This window comes from Bombus huntii, chromosome 5, assembly GCF_024542735.1.
Source record: "Bombus huntii isolate Logan2020A chromosome 5, iyBomHunt1.1, whole genome shotgun sequence".
In the NCBI taxonomy this organism is placed as follows: Eukaryota; Metazoa; Arthropoda; class Insecta; order Hymenoptera; family Apidae; genus Bombus; species Bombus huntii.
In genome coordinates, this window is record NC_066242.1 from 10993090 (window position 1) to 11010562 (window position 17473).

The 17473-nt window shown below is 36.5% G+C and overlaps 1 protein-coding gene across 2 annotated transcripts in view; it reads right to left on the reverse strand.

The window, feature by feature from the left end:
- Nucleotides 1-17473, reverse strand: part of LOC126866148 (sex determination protein fruitless) — a 90780-nt gene that overhangs the window by 8817 nt on the left and 64490 nt on the right. Inside the window, exon 5 of one of the 2 annotated variants that reach the window (XM_050619366.1) lies at nt 24-13982. The exons of the other annotated variant lie outside the window; for it this stretch is intronic. Coding sequence (XP_050475323.1) covers nt 13765-13982 — 218 coding nt within the window. The 3' untranslated portion in view covers nt 24-13764. Of the gene's footprint in view, nt 1-23; nt 13983-17473 lie in introns of those variants that run through there. 2 annotated transcript variants of the gene reach the window in all.

The window sequence follows — 17473 nt, forward strand, 5'->3', positions numbered from 1 at the left end:
CGATTTTGCTTCCTTTCTAACCATCTATTTCTCTTTCTTTTTTTTTTTTTTGTTTTTGATTCTTGATGGTTTTGATTTTTTTTTTTTTTACTCTTTCGTTACTTGTTTGAGCGTTTGGTGTGTATGTATTTCTGTCTGCTTGCTCGCTCTCGATAGTTCGTGAAGTAGGCGAAGAATTTTTGGAAATATCACAAGTTTAATACTTTGACTGTTATGTAAGATATATTTGCAAGGTATACAGAACGCCTTGCATAATGTAGCGTGTGCTATCAATTAGAGGATAATCCGTGTGTATGTGAAAAGACAAGACAGTGTAGAATTTGTTCTACATTTTTTTCGATGGGGTAGGTTGCAAACATTCGATCGTTGGTTTATCTGTCTCGGTGCGCGCCCATTTTATTTAACTGATCGCCTACTGTCGTGCGAATTACAATAACGAGCTATTAACGACTCGGTTCGACACGTTCAAAGGCATTTCGACTTTTTAGAGAATTAACGCGTAACATCTTTTCGTGTAATATGGAAACGTATAACAGAACAGTCAAGGTGTTAAAGGTAGGTTTCCGGTCAGTTTTCGGAGGAAAAGCTGATCAAATTTTAAACGTCGACCTTCTGGCTTGAATTCTTGCAGCCCTTAAAATGATTAATGTTTGTTAAAACAGGGATTGTTCCCGGAAGAAAACTCTTAGTCTCTTATAACGTGTAACAAGGTATAACAACTGTAGAGTTTACAAATTTTGGTTGGTTAGAGCCATTTCTCAACGAGAAACCCAATTAGAACGTCTCAAGCTTCAGGTTTCTAAGCTTGTAATGACAATAATAAAGGCACGAAGAAGCTTCCTAATCAAGCTCACGAAATTCACCGAGTTAACCAATGTGATAACATCACATTTATGATAGAAATTTGTGTAAAAGTGAAGGGAAGAATTTTACCATCTACATCTTTGTATTATCGAGAGGGCAAGTGACAATGGTTCATGAATTTATATGAACACTTACCATGGAAAACTTTTATGTCTACGTATGTTACACGAAACATTTTCAAATTTGATTAGTAACGCTACACGACTATCACGACTATATTGGCAACATTTAAAGCCAACCGAAAAATATATACAGAAATTACGCGCCACTTATTGCAAACATATATTTAGTAAAAACTTAATATACAGTATGAATAAACACACAACAATTATTGTTAATACGGTCCCACCGAATATTGCGATATAATTGATCGTTTAAATGTGATTTTGCCATATCTACGAAACATATACACTAGTTGCTCAATTTACGAAGTTCCGCGTGGAATGAAATTCGCATAATTAAAGTCTGTCAATATAAAAGAAACACTAATTTATTTCAAATAGCTTAACAAAAAAAAGAATAAAAGTAAAAAGCGTAAAAAAAGTGCCGCATAAACTGAGGGACCAAATATCTAATGATTTCTTTATTTCCAAATTTATGACAAACTTTTGCCAGTATAATTACAACAGCCGACATAACATATCTCGTAACATAACAACGTTAGGAAAATTTCCAAATTTCAAGATGTTTCGCATAACGGATACGATATACTCGTAAAAGTTTTTCTACAAAAGTTCGAATACATTCGTAAGCCTGTGTATGATACAGATACGTAGCGTAAGTGTGTGAAAGCTGGCAACGTGTACATGGAAGCAGCAAACAAAGAGGCTCTCAACTCTCAACAATTCATTCACGCGCGTACAAGCGTCATCCCTCTCGCATCATCTCTCCAGGATACAGAAGCCTCGGCAAACGTGCCGAGATGGGATACTCACGTTTCATAGCGACGCAACCATAGACACAGTCGGCGAGGAAAAATGCTCGAACGTTTGCCGATATTATCGAGGGATTACCTGAGAACGGTGCCCGGCTTCCGTACGCCTCTAATCCTTCTGACGAGCACGTGGCAAAGTTATGATTGCGCTAGACGATGATCGATACCGAAAGAATTATCGTATCGGTCGTAGAATCGTTGAGCTATGGTGATAAGTCCTCCGGTGTGGCTCAAGGTATAAGTGGCTGGCGTTCACCTGCTTCTTGTTCCTTAGCATAACACGTGTATTCTCGTGGTGTGTAGGATTTCGTGGAAAACATATATCGAGGAACATACTCGAGCAGGAGGATTTGTGTGATTGGTTCGAGTGGCGAGTCGAGGGATCTTAAACATTTGGTAAATAGTACGATCTTAAATCGTAGCGATGTTCGTTCAGGTCTAAGCAACATTCGACATTCTATTTCAAATGATTCGTAGTCTACATCAGACACTCTGTAAATTAGTTTCGAAAGGAGTTTAGAATTTTCATTTATTTGCATATTTCCCGAGCTGAATGTCTACGTTGGTGTGATTTTATCGAGTTAACGCGTGATGTAAAGAGATATGTTTTATATGTCACAAATAAAGGAAGATCGAATGAAATAGAATTTCGAATTTAGTTTAACAGAGGATCACTAACTATATGGAAACTGGTGTGTATAAAAGGTAAAAATACTCCAATATTATACAAGGAATCTAATAAATTGCAAGTAGTCTGTGAGGTTCCGAGAGATTGAAAAAGGATTAAACAGATGTCCGGAGTGTCAGATTCGAACAGATGAAACCTGTTGATTATCTCAATTCGATTTTAAAATTCATAAGAAATATCCCAGATGCTCTGACCAGTTATAACAATCATAAAACTTAATTCAACTTCTCTTTTTACCATTTCTCGAAATTTTCTCTCCTTTAATTCCCAACATTCCTATAACCCGAGAAGAAAATGCCTCAACGAAATTGATCATACTTTTCGAAGTAATACCATCCCTGTCCAAATCCTGATTCAGCAAACTCTAACCACACAACACTCTGCATAAAATTGCCAAACGATATTCATAAACTGTAAACTATTTCTGCCCTCCCCCCCCCCCCCCCACTTCTACGGAATAACCTTCTTCGTGTATTTTTCGTGATCGCAGGTTGTACTAATCTCTAACGCTCACGAGCTCTAAGCTAATCTGAAATGGTAAACAACGACGTTAGTCGCAAGGAAAACTGTTCTAGCTGCGTGGTAAAACGCGATCGATCGTTAACAAGGGCTAGAGAATGACGGTGTACATAGAGTATCGGACTCGATTGAATATTTCACTCGAGCCAGAGTTATTCGAAGGCGGTGCTCTGCCACGGCGCCGCCGTTTCTGATAATCCGTGCCGCGTGAACACAACTATACCGTCACGTTATGCCGTCTGGTTATCGACATCATGTACGGAGAAGTTTGCACACGATCTATCGGGCAACGCGCCACGAGTAATCCTATTTGAGTCTGATCGTTGAGCCTCGACTACACGTGAGCCGGTCGTGATACACGCTAAAATTATATACATACATATATAAGTACTTTCTCGTACACACATCTCTCCAGTAGCAACTGCTTCTCGGATTCTTGTGAATTTTCGCGACTCAACCATCGTTCACGCACGTTCTTCGACGAAATTTCGTCTTCAGTGGAAAACCGAGGGAAATATTGTGAACAATGGGGGAAGGATGAATTTTGTGTAGGTAGTGAACTCTGATTTACTTTGATGGAATTACGATTAGGATTTTTCGAAGTGTGCTAATTGTTTTCCATGTATTTCTTTTTTTTTTTTTTTTTTCTTAGAACGAAACTTAAATTTCAATTGCTCTTTTTAAAAATAAGGATTCTTCGAATTTTTAATCGATTTAATCGATTTCTAGTCGTCAATTGAAAATGTATATTTTCATTTTATACGTTTCTAAACAATGTTTGATTTTTAATCTCCAACGTGCTAAAATAAAATAAAGTTGGAATTATCGAGAAAGCGATTAATCTCATCCAGTTCGATTTTCGTTATAATCTGGTCGGTGTGGTATTCCTAAATACTTAAACGATTCTTAATCAATTTCCCAAAGTACCCGCAGACTTCCAGTCGAAAGCTTTTAAACTTGAACCAACTATTTTCATCTTGAAAATTATTTATTCCATAACCACATTTTTGTATATCTATTAATCCACAGATATGCATACATTTATACAATTCAAGTTTCTCCATAATCGTTTTGTAAATTCGCTTAGACCTAACGTTACCGATAGAAAACTCTCAAAATGAAAGGTCCTCGGCGCAACGCTAAATATCCTCGAATTTTTTACCGTACAAACTTTTACATAGCTGCTAGATACAAGTACTGAAAAGTACAGTTAACCACAGTTACCGTTCGATTACTTTAAACCAACGAGCTTGCCAACCAACCAACTAACTTCCTCCAACAATGCTTAACGTCTATCCTTAAATCTCTCCAAGATCTGGTTAAAAAATTGGTAAAATCTTACATTTTTAGGAATTACGAAAACTTTGGAAAATTTAGAATATCACGAGTCACGTCTGTGAAATTTCATTGATTTTCACGTTGTTAGTTTTTACATTGTTAACGTTAATTAAGTGAATCTCTTCTGTCTGCTATTTCCTTTAAGAGTATAACATTCCCCCCTTACCCCATAAATTTAAATATCACTTTTCGTATGTTCCGACGAATATTTTTAGTTCCACTGCTACTTTATTTTTATCTCAATTTTTTTTTTCTGCTTTTATCAAATTTATATCCTTCGCTCGCCATTCTTTCAGCACGTTGCCAATTTTTCTGATTAAAGATCCGACACAATTAAGAAAACAGTAATTTCGATACACAGAGAACTACTGTGCATTTTTAATTCTCTCTCTCTCTCTCTTTATTTTAATGTTTTTTTAGACACTTTTTTAAGCGTAACGTCACGTTTTCGCGGGTAACTTCGCGATAGAATTCCAGATTACGCTCCGCACTTTCATTCTATCACGCTATATTCGGAATTCTAAATTTAATTCTGAAAATTTGCTCGACAGCAAAGAACGGCGGAACTTATGAAACAACTTAATAATAACTTTTGCCGATTCGTTAATAGGCCAAAGTAACCCGGCTAGTTCTTCTCATGTTAAACTGCGTGTCGTAATAACCTGTACGCGAACCGAAATCGCAAAACGCGACCGTATAATCGTGCTTTTGCGATTTTAGATGTCGAACGAGTGACGCTCGTTCTAAAAAGCCGTAATGGAAACGTCGCTAATCGACGAAAGTTTACGAGCAAAAACTGGGCGGGTAAATGACACCATCAGATGAGAATATTAAAGCGGAAGCTTGCGAAAGTTTCAAACGATATAAAACCGGAATTCATTGCAACTGCAGTCTTAAAGATATGGCCGAACCGTTCGCCAAATTACGTTCGTTAATTAAAAATTCTTTAAGTATGCGCCTGTTCGTTCGTCAATTAATACAGGGTGTTTAAAGAAGTGGGCGATATTTTCCGCGCTGATAATCATAGCGATTTAAGTTAAATCTTTGAGAATTTTGAGATTTTGTATTAAATTACCTACTATTTTATTATTTAAATAAATATTATCTCGTTAGTTTCATAATTAATTAAAACGTAGTGTAGCTTTCTTTTTTCTGTGTCTTCACGCCTTGAAAAAGTATACTCACTTTTTGTTTGTAATAATCAACGCGGAATATTATTTTATGAAAGATAACATTGGTCTAACTTAAACCGCTATGATTCGATTTCAGAATTATATTTCAGCGAAACGATTTGGATTCTACTCTAAAACACATCCTGCACGTTTTTCTTTTTATTAACGACGTTTCCATTATGGTTAGTTAATGGGGATGTTAGTAACACAATACGCATCGTCTTTTCTCGCTTAAACTCTATTTACGTTAAATTTTATATATCGTTAAATGTTCAACGTGATTTATATAAATCGGAAGTTCAACTTTCGCCAGTTAATAGTAATATTTGCGTTATAATTATTCGTTTAAAAAATTAATTTCATCGATAAGAAAAGGAGGAAAGATGCAGATGCTTTATAAGGGAGGTATTTTGTTTCTTCGAAAGAAACGTTATTTAAGGGAAGCTTTCGAACGAAGCGGTTTCTGGCAATTTCTCAGAGTTCCGTTTCACGTACTTTTTCTCGAAGACAAGTACGTTTAATCGCGGCTAGCGTAATCAAAAGTTGTTTGTATCGATTCTTTTCATTTAACCGCAACATCCTCTTCGACTAAAAAACGAGGAACGTTCTTCGAACAGAGCTTTCGAAGATTTACGTAGACACTTGAAAAATTCAAGTCGCGTGGCTATCGAGTCAATTAAAAGATTAGGAAGGTTCACAGCGAAGATCTTCTTCTGTGAAATTCTTATAATTTCGTATTTAGTTACTAATCAGAATATCGTAAGTAAAAATAGAATTTTTTATCCCTGTAGACACTTCTAAAATGAAAAATTTCTATTAAATAGATTCTAAGTACGAAAATGAATACGCTCGTTCAATATTTTTGCGTAAAAATCAAAAATCAATGCTTCAAACTATTTAATCCTATCACACAACCAACAACGTGTTACGCGAGTCTCTCGATGTGGATTAACCCTACCAAACATGGACAACGTGTAATCGGATTGTTTCATACACACGAAATGCCTCCGTTCAGGAAACCAGAGAGCAAAAGCGGTCGGAAAAGCGAGGAACGTGTGTCACGAAAGAACCAATATTTGTGCGAATCACATGGTCACTGCTATTAATGGGACGAACTACTAAATTCACGATCGACAAAGAGAGAAATAATCTCTCGAAGACGCATTGGAATTCGGTACCCAGCATCTCGATATTTTCTTCAATCCTTTTGAAACTAACAGGATAATGCTATCTATGAAAATTTTTACAAAATCTTTTATTAATTTCTACTATATGAGATACGTCTATAATTTTACAGCAATTTTTTTGCAGTTGATTTTGAAATTAATTTTCGCCGATGAATCGCCCTTTTTCCTTTGCAGATTATTTTGTATGTTATTTGAAAATCTTCAACTTTAACTTGCTTCTGTTAACTTGCAATTCCGTAATTATAAAAGTTTGCAGTTAAGGGACGACCCAGTTAGCAAGTTAAACAACGTGTCTACTAAATGTCTGCTTCTTATAAACTCGTGAACAACGGCGAGAATTTGTTCCTCAGATTGGATTAGAACGCTTCGATGGATACAGGGGGTGAGGACATCGATTTGAATAGGTTCGCGTGTTTGTGTTAAGGCAATGTACTGTGGCGAATATAATACGTTCATTTGTAATTCAGAGCGTTGAGATGTAAAAGGTATTTTTCAATACTCGTTGCCATCGACGAAGTTGATATTAACAGAATTTCAATTTTGCCTATGGAATTTAAATAAAATTGAAATGTGGGGAATTTAAATGCAGAAAATTCAAATTCGGATTGTGTATGCGATTGGAAGTTTGATGATAAAAGTCTTGTATTCCAACCACGAAAATAGTAAAATGTCCAACCAATCAGCATTGGTATTTAGAACATTGAAATGTAGGAAATTAGAATTTGAAACATGAAAAATTGAAATTTATAATCTACCTGCGAATGCAGATGAATATCGTAAAACATTAAAAGGCTCTGATTAAGTTTCATTTTACGCTGGTGCGAAGGTATTTGCATTTCGCGAAGTGAAATGCTACAACGCAGCAGAAGTAGAGTTTAATGGAACTTTATTTTCCGTCCATATTTTCGACATAGAACAACACAAATGTCATTTTACTCCTTTTACTCTACCAGTCTCGTGCGTATAGCAAATAAAGATTTAATTAAACCTTTCGCAACAATTATAAGTTTAATTAGAAAAGCTGCTTAATCGCTGTTTTCGTCTCTGTATTACTGGAACGCCCTTTATGTAATTGCAATTTTACAGAAAATCGTACAATCTATAAAACTTCAAATTCTAAAGATTAAAAGCACGTGGAAGGTACAGTTCGTTTACATTTTATAACAACCTCTTTCGCTTTGACATTTTCTCTTGTCGCTGGGAAACTTAACATGTATGGATCTTGACAAAATGTATTTTAAAACGGTGCACGAAATAAGAGATTCTTACTATGAGATACGTTTCGTCATTTTCTGAATATATTTCATATAATGAAATATAATTACTGATAAAAAGGGAAGCGAATTTTGTTACATTCTTTAACGAGCTAATTTCCTACGTTTGACGTTACACAAGAACCATACCATAGCATACGCGAGATACGAACTTTTAAAAATCTAGGACAGGCCGAAACGAATTCAATTTTCAGTCTACCAAGTCAGGGGCTATCGATTTCACAGTCACCGCCTGTCCCTTTTCCCTTTTACAAAGCTGCAGGGTTAAAAATTTGATAAAGTTCGACGAAATTGATCAAACGAGTAATCCTGCGGATCTACTAATTTTAAGGAATATTTGCATCCGTTCAGAAAGATAATCTTTCAGACACAGATACGTAACAACGTGCAATCACCTGCTGTACGAAACTACAACTTTTTTACAACTAATAAACTCGAGCAATCCAGGTTTTACTATGCCGGAGGAAACCAGATACCAAAAGCGCTTATATTTAATTAGTTTGTTAAATTTGATTGTTTGTTGTCAATCAAAGTTGCGTAATCGCTGTTTCCATCTCTGTATTACCGAAACACCCTTTATGTAACTACGATTTTACGGAGAGTCACACGTTGCATGAAACTTCCATTTCTGGGGATTAAAAACACGTCGGAGGAAAGTTCATGGACATTCTTCAGCCAGCAATTTCGCTTGGATTTTGCGGATCTAACCGAAAGCAACGTGCACGATCGATCTGCCTAACCACCTCGACAAAGCAGAAAAATATCGTTTCCACGAGGAACATAAAACTCAGCATAGCTTTATCAAATTTTCCATTATCGAAATCACTCGGTTTTACAGCGAGACCGGGCGCGATACGAAGGAACCGTTTAAGTTGAGGCGAGCCAGACAATATCTCGACACAAGGGACCCGGTCGCTGGCTGGTCTATCGTTTCCAGTTTGTAATAACGTTTGAAACTAAGAGTGCCAGGCTATCAGAAGACCCGCGGTTGCCGCGTCGAACCGTGGGACAGGAAATCCGTGCACCGAGCGGAATTCGTCGAGTTTAGGAGAGCGTAAAACGTTTAAGTATGGCCATCAAATTTTCCGCTCGCACATTTACGATGTTAGACCCAGCACGTTGGTCCGCTGGGAAGCTGAGTCGAATCGAATCACCGCCTGTCTCAGAATTAATATCACCTTGGTGGGAACGTTGATGCGAATCGGCACTGCAAACGATTGAGAAATTTCGATTTTCGGTGCCCTCCAACAGCTGGCTGGATTAGAAACACTGAACGCTTCAGAGACGAAATTTCATGAAATTGTGTTTGTAAGAAGGGATTGTCCAATGGATTTTTCACGCCTGTTTTAGACAGAGAAAACATTCTTCTACGCTGTGTACTCGATCTTCTAAATAATATGTAGGTCTTTGTATTACGAAATGATCGTCAGTGTGGTAACGATATTTCCTTTCTACATCTAACTTAGAATATATTATAAGTCACTTACAGGGTTGCGAGTAATTTATTTAATTAATTGAACAAACGATGAAAGAACAGGTTTATTAAAAAAAGTTTCATGTGCGCGTATATTGCTGAACGTAAGTATTAAAATATGTGTCGATTGACCCAAATTGTTAAAAGATTTAATTAATAAAACACATGTTTGACGTTATACTAAAACTGTCAGACTCGTCGAAATGATTGATTTCAGGGTTTTTTTTATTTTTGCTATTATTAAAAACATGCAGGTGGTTTCAGCGAAGTTAATATTGTCTTTTATTGAAACAGAAATGTAGCTGTATGTAATATCGATATATTTTCATCACGTCACTCTAATTTTTCATTCGTCCACAATTCATTAACCCTGCTGTATATCGTTTATATCATTATCGATCTAATTATACTTTTTCACCGTTAAAAATTTCATTCAATTTGTGAAAAATGTGAGAGAATATTTATCAATATTTGTTTAATTAATTATCAATAATTTCATATCATAAGAGTTTCTTCTAAAACAAGTTAATTATCGATTAAAAATCTTTTTATTCTTAAAACGAGAGCAAGATTGTAAAAATAAACATTCGAGGAAGCAAGGCAAACGTACGCATAAAAAGATTTAGGGTTCAGAAAAGTCCCTATTAGAATTTGTCTGTATAATTAAATATCGCTATATATCTTTGGCTTTGTTTCACAATTCTGCCGTCATCTCTAATTTTTTTTTCACAATATGAAACGCGTTGATTATTATAGTTCTAAATTTATATTATCCTACATATACAATCACTACTGAAGGGGTAACTGTGTTTAATCTGTACAAAACTTAAGAGTACTGATTCTTAAACTTAACCACGCTACTCAAGTAGCTACGTGAATGTTTAAAATATACATACACCTTCGCTGAAAAGGCTTAAGATATTTTACCATTTTTTTTTTCTTTTTATAATTTGATAAAGCCTGATATTATGAACCTTAAACTACTTTTATTTTTTAGCAAAACCGTTCGTATACCAGCAGCGTTGTATACCTATTTTAATGCATAATGCAGGTAACTCGAGTCCTTACGAGCGAAATAATTCCCATCATAACCAGTTTTTCTGTGATGTAACGTTATATGAATATAAATATCACGAGTCTCCTAGAAATAGCAAAGGAGCTGGAAATAAGATGCAAAATAAGTATCGAGCGCTTATAGCAACGTATATTAAAAATTTCTCTAATATTCTCCTTTTATAGGCTTACAGCGAAAATACGTACCTCTACGTATAAAAGAATTGTAATTAAATGTTCTCGTTAATCGCGTGAATTAATATTTATAACAGACGCTTCTCCTTACAAGTTAAATATGAAAAATTCAGATGCTTAGGATATAACACAGCTTTATGCAAAGGTGCATACCAAACAAGTGGATTAAGATTTGTGAAAATTGCAGAACTGGAAATTGTTGAAAAATGTTTGCTTTGGCAAAAATGACAATTTAAATGCGCGAGAGAATACCTTTCTAACGAACGCTTGGACCCACGAGAATCTTAAATTGACTAAAAGCGAGCTTCGCTCAATTTTACGAATTTTTACACGACAATACGTTCTAGGATGATTCAACTACTAGAAGAAGACAATATCTTCCTCTAAAGTCCATTTCTTATGAAATCTTCGATTACGACTAATGAAAACATTAACATGCACAGCTATCAGAGTTTTCTTTCCACGAACGAATATCTGAATGAAATAGACTGAAACTGAAGAAATTAAGTAACAAAAATTCGACGATCTAACGTAGATTTCTATGTGTATGTAGCCTATACATAACAGAAAACGACAGAAAATATGATATTCAATATTGGCAGAAGTTTTCTCAATTTTAGGTTTCTGCCAATAATAAACTAACTTTAAATTCTGAGCCTTGAATTGTAGCTCGTATATCTATAGATATATCTATAGATATTTATAAATAATCTCTAGAAATTATGAAATTCTTCGTCTTTCTAAAATTGTATACAATTACAGCTAACTTTGGGCAATGAAGTTTGAAGGATAGTGGATATTTAGATCGTTTAAGAGTTAAGATCATGGAGCAGGATAGAATATCCGTACGTCTCTATGAATCTTTGAAACGAAGACGCCATTGATCTACGGAAGTTGGTAGAAGCTGAAATACCAAGATACATAACACAGAACATCTGAGTGTCTTACACGTATCATCCAAGTGTAGATATACGTGGTTTACGTAGAAGTTTAAAGGACAGAATGGTGTCTATAGATTATTTAGATCTCTGTGTGAATCTTTGAAGCGTGTGCTTCATTCTGTAGAAGACTTGCAACTTTGTGATAGGAAGAATGATATAATTGTGGTTGATACAAAAGTTGCAAGACATATAGCCTACGCAAGTCTTTGAAACATTTTTATATCCAATTACATAAACTTACGAATGCGATTAAACAGGTAGAAATTAAATAGAATATCAAATATTAAAGCGAATGTTTAATTTATGTATATCGTACGTTCCAAGTATTAAATTTTGATCACCATAGTTGTAAAGATTCATATATCATTGAATCCCTAAAAAAGATGCTTCTATATTTCATATACAGGGTGGTTGGTAACTGGTGAAAAACTAAGCGCAGAGGGGGTGATTCTACGCGAAAAAAGAGGTCGAAAATATAGAATAAAAATTTTTCGTTTGAGGCTTTGTCTTCGAGAAAATCGACTTTGAATTTTCACTCGGTACGCGTGCACTTTATCACGTTTCATACTTTAAAACAATCGAATACGTTAGAAAGTGTTCGTAGAAATTTAATTAGAAGAGCAGAAGTATGTGTTCGGCAGAATGGGCAACATTTTCAGCAATTTTTGTAATAATGAACTTTATGATTACTTCATATTATTTCATTATGTATTCCTAATTTTCCGTTACGGCAAAAACAAACTTAAACTGCGATAATGTCCATCGAGACAACGATCTACAGTGAGATCCGTTATAACGAGACGTGATGAAGTGCACGCGTACCGAGCGAAAATTCAAAGTCGATTTTCTCGAAAACAAAGCCTCAAACGAAAAATTTGTATTCTATATTTTCGACTTCTTTTTTCGCGTATTTAGCAGCAATGTGCGTAGAAATTAAAATAGCAGAACAAGACAGCAGATCAGTCGAAATTGAAACGACGAAGGAATATCTGTATCGAATAACCAGGTATGATATATCCACAGTTTGAAACCATTTATTTAGTTTGTATAGAAATTAAACCGGTGAAATGGTAAATACGAAATTCTATAATTATCCATTTGAGTTTTTGGACAGTTTACAACATACAGAATATTATTACAATTACCCGAAACCTAACGTACTCTAGGAAACCCAGCTAGAAATTGAAATATAAAAAGTATATAATATGAAGAAATATATGCAAATTCTTAAAACGTAACTTTATTCTATATAGAAATCGAACGTCTATTAATTATGTTGTAAGAAAGAAAAATCAACGTAATACTTTCCATACGTGCAATTTCACGAATCACGAGGAAGAGATGTATGAACATTGCATATTTCACGGCATATCTTAATGCAATGCAACGCAACTGAACGCTTAAAGTGTCACGATGAAAGTTCAACGAAATATACAAGTGCACAACGTAACGAAATATCTTTGGCAGTCACAAAATGACAAATTCATTACGTACATCGTGTTTCGCACCGAAGCATCGACCTAGAGGAATAAATCGTCTACCCTATTAACGAACGCCACTGAGGTACGATCCTATTAGATAAATACATCCTCTGTCATTATACCTCACTTTGCTTTAATCTGAACACATACGAGTGGTAGCAAGGTGAGTTTTAGACTCTAGACACGCCCTTTCATTTAATTCTCAAGCTCGAACATTACAAAACCTAATACGTACTTATACATTGAAAAAAAAAACATATACATACTTCGTACGTGACATTACATCTTTCCAGTTAAGTTAGCAACTTAACATTTCTCCTGAAAACACCGCATACAAATTCTTCGTCACGAAACGATACGACGTCGACCTTTCTCCTACGCAACAACTTGCTTCTAGTGAAAAATCACTTCACTCATTTTCAACCACGAAGACCAGGAAATCAGCCAGAACCGTTCCAAAATACAAATAATCAAAAAGCAGCTGCATCTTTCGAAAATCTGGAAACTCATCCTAAAACGCGAAAAAACGTGTAACCGCGATGATATGGAGATATCATTTTGGATGGTAAGAAGAGCCTTTGGAATACGATCGATTGTAAAGGATCGTCGCGCTAGATCCGCAGTTGTCGGTACGCACGCGTGCGCTATTGCGCGTGCGCGTGCTTGGTACGCGTGTGCGTGAGCAGCGTGTCGCTACGCGTGTAAACCGCAGGACAGAGCGGGCAGGCGTACTTTCCCGGGAAATGCACGTAATAGTGATTGCGCACGTTCGACACGACCTTACCGCACAACGAGCACCGCCTCCTCTCGTCGGTGTTACTCTGTCTCTCAAATATTTGCGATATCCGCCAATTTTTCAGCTCTGCAACAACAGAAACCACAGGGTCAGCGCAAGCCTGACGAAAATGCGTCGCCGCGTCATCTCTCTATTTCTGGCTTTCTCTTTTCTATCTCTTTCTCTCTTTTTTTTTTTTTTTGGTTTTTTTCTATTTTTTCTTTGTTTTCTCGCTTCGATTCGAATTTCGATTCTGTTTCGCGTTCTCTCCGCCCCCGGCGTGCGCACGTGTGCGTGTAAGGCTGCATGTTAACTCGCAGGAAGTGGATACAGTTCTATTTATTAGTCTTAGAAGCTATTTGCAATTCCTAATTTTCGTCGGTGCAACATTGTTCACGAGGTAGAAACTGGTTCGTACGAGACGATCGAAACGATGGGAGGAATCGAAAATGTTGGAGCTTCTCTCGTGCAATTAGGAATCGATTAGGATCTTTGCCGTTTTCGCAGCTTCAGATCTCCTTCGTTACAATTAGACGCGTAGTATTTAAGTGAATCGTATCGTTCATCAAGTCCAGGTAATATGGTACCTTTGGTCTGTGAATTCCTCCGCCAAGAAGAAGCTGGCTCGCATGTGTTTATCCGTATAACGGGATGATGAAAACGACGGTAAAAATTGAAATATTGGAATTTTTCGCGAGAAAGACTATCCAAAAGCGTTCTTGCACAAGCTTGTAACTTGAAGTTTCGTTCCTAACACATATAGCACTTGGATCGTATCGTTTGTAAATGATCCACCTACGATACGGTGATGTCTGCGCTACGTTTAAACTTCCACAATATAACGGTCGAATTGCGGATTGCGAAAAGACAATTAAGAAAATTTTATACTTCTATATGTTCGATCACTAAACGCTGCATAAACATAAAATCCTGCAGGATGACATAATATAATAGATGGATATCGATACAAAATCCTACAGACACTAAACATGTTAAAATACAATCTTTTGCCACGTAGCTTAGCACAGGATCTATACAAACACTCTCAAACAAAAAAAATAAAAAAAAAACACACACACACACATACACACACGAACTATTCATAGGAATGTTACCACGCGTGTGAAGTTTTGGAAAGGTCATGCATCGATTCGCTGTGGAATTGAATTAATAATTCAAGCGGGACAAAATGCCTTTCGCGTTGAACGCAAGAACACCTTTTCACGGCTTTCAGGATACAGATCGGAAGTATCAACGTGAAAGAACGAAAGAGAAATGGTCTTTCTCTGTCACTCGTTCTACTTCGACGCTCTCGACGTCTTTGAATCGGCAGCGGGGACTTGTTGCGTTGCTGTCAGGAAACGAAATGCAAATGTAACTTGTATCGACGATTTGTCTCGATTTTCTGGATGGTTGCGCGAGGACCTTCTGTGAAGTATTTTAGCGACAACGTTTCTCTTATTCCTTTTGTTATTGATTGTTCAATTTTTTAATTTCTTAATGTAATTTTAACTCAACTTTTTTACGAATTATAGGTGTAATTTTGTGTTGGAAGATGATTTGACGATAAGAACTTACTTTCATGAGCAAATTATCACACAGTTCAGTTCATCCTAATTGAATAATCGTTAATTATACATAAGTGTACAACTTGATATAGAAATTTCCATCTTTAGAGCCGAACATCATATTTCAATATAGATAGCAATTTTGCGATTAGAATGAAATTAAACAGCAGTTAAACATACGTTAAAAAAAGATTAAATATCAATATCAGTGAAAAGTAATTATTTTTACAAGCTGTAACTTACGTTAATCTACAAATACCTATAGTAATCTGCGATTACATTTGTATACCTTAAACTTTTTTTCTCCTCTAAACAGTCTTGCGATTACACCAAATCCATACCATTAACCCTCGAGACAATTATGCTTCTTATCAGACAATTATGCTTCTTATCAGACGATTATGCTTCTTATCAGCTAACACCAGAGATACAAACTCCATAACATCGCCCTGTATTTCAAATACCAATAAAAGAAACGATAAACCTGACTCTCGGTTAACAAGGAATCCTCTCCACTCGTTCCAAAGCCAGGAATCACAAAACTGTCGCTTTGTTTCGTCGCGGATAACAAGCCAGCGAGCGTTGGAGCGGCAGGGAAAATAAAACTGAAGCGATGCACGCGGAGTCGGTGGACGAAGGAAAATTGATCAGCGTGACAACGATGGGACGCGAGGATCGTCAGAAATGGTGGAAAGTGGATCCGGCCCGGGCGAATTATCGGACGTTTGAACGCGGCCCCGATAGTTTAGTTTTTCCAACAGCGATACGTCCGACCGCCGGATCCGACGACAGCAGCCGGATGTATCGGCAGAGACACGGGTACGGCAAACAGCGTCGCGACGCCTCTGCCTGAAACTGACGATCGACACATACAGTGATCTGAAACGAAACGCTTCAAACGAAATGAAACTGTTGCTGTCGACCGTCCCTAGAGACGCGTGCCCTGGTTAAAACCAGGTATCACAGCTGGCAGAAATTACGATGATTCGGACGCTCGATGATCGCATTCGCACGCTAAACTTGCCCCACTTGCGACTGCGTTAACCTCCGTACGATGATCGACAATCGTTTCTCGGTTGACTGGAACCCAAGTTTTGCATTATTGATCTTATTATAGACACAGTGTGTTCACAGTTTGAACTGTTAGGTGAAACAACGCGAACGATACATTCAAAAATATCATTAGCACCGTAACGAGACTCGACTATCACGATTGTATCGTTAAAGTTTGAGAGAAATTTGAAAATGTATGTAGAAGTTGCAAGGTATTTAGTGCAAATATATATTTCGCGAAGTTTACGAAGATATTTAAACAAGCATTCGTTGTATTTTATAAAGAATCCGATATTCACTTTGGGATTACCTTTAACGTTTATTATACGTTTAACCCTTTACGAGAATTAATTTCTTATTGAATATACAGGGTGGTTGGTAACTGGTGGTACAAGCGGAAAGGGGGTGATTCTACGCGAAAAAAGAAGTCGAAAATATAGAATACAAATTTTATTTAAATTTTTTCACAGTGACAACGATCTACAGTGAGATCCGTCATAACGTACCGCACGCGTACCGAGCGAAAATTCAAAGTCGATTTTCTTGAAAACAAAACCTCAAACGAAAAATTTGTATTCTATATTTTCGACTTGTTTTTTCGCGTAGAATCACCCCCTTTCCGCTTGTACCACCAATTACCAACCACACTGTATAATTGCTGCGAATATCTTGCAACTTTCATATACACGTTTGGATTGATTGCGAATTTTATCGATATAGAGTATCTTGAATTATTTTCCTTTTTGTGTGGGTCAATGCTGCGTGTTATATAGGAATTTTAAGACTCTCGCTGTAAATCTAATTTTAATAAATTTCACATTTAAGATTAGCAAATGTTTGACTTATGGGCGGGATAACGTCCGATTACGTGTACGTAAGTTCGTTCGACGTCGAGTAGCGTACGGACGTTAACGGGCAGGGAGAAGAACAATGATCTGGAAGAAAAAAGAAAGATAG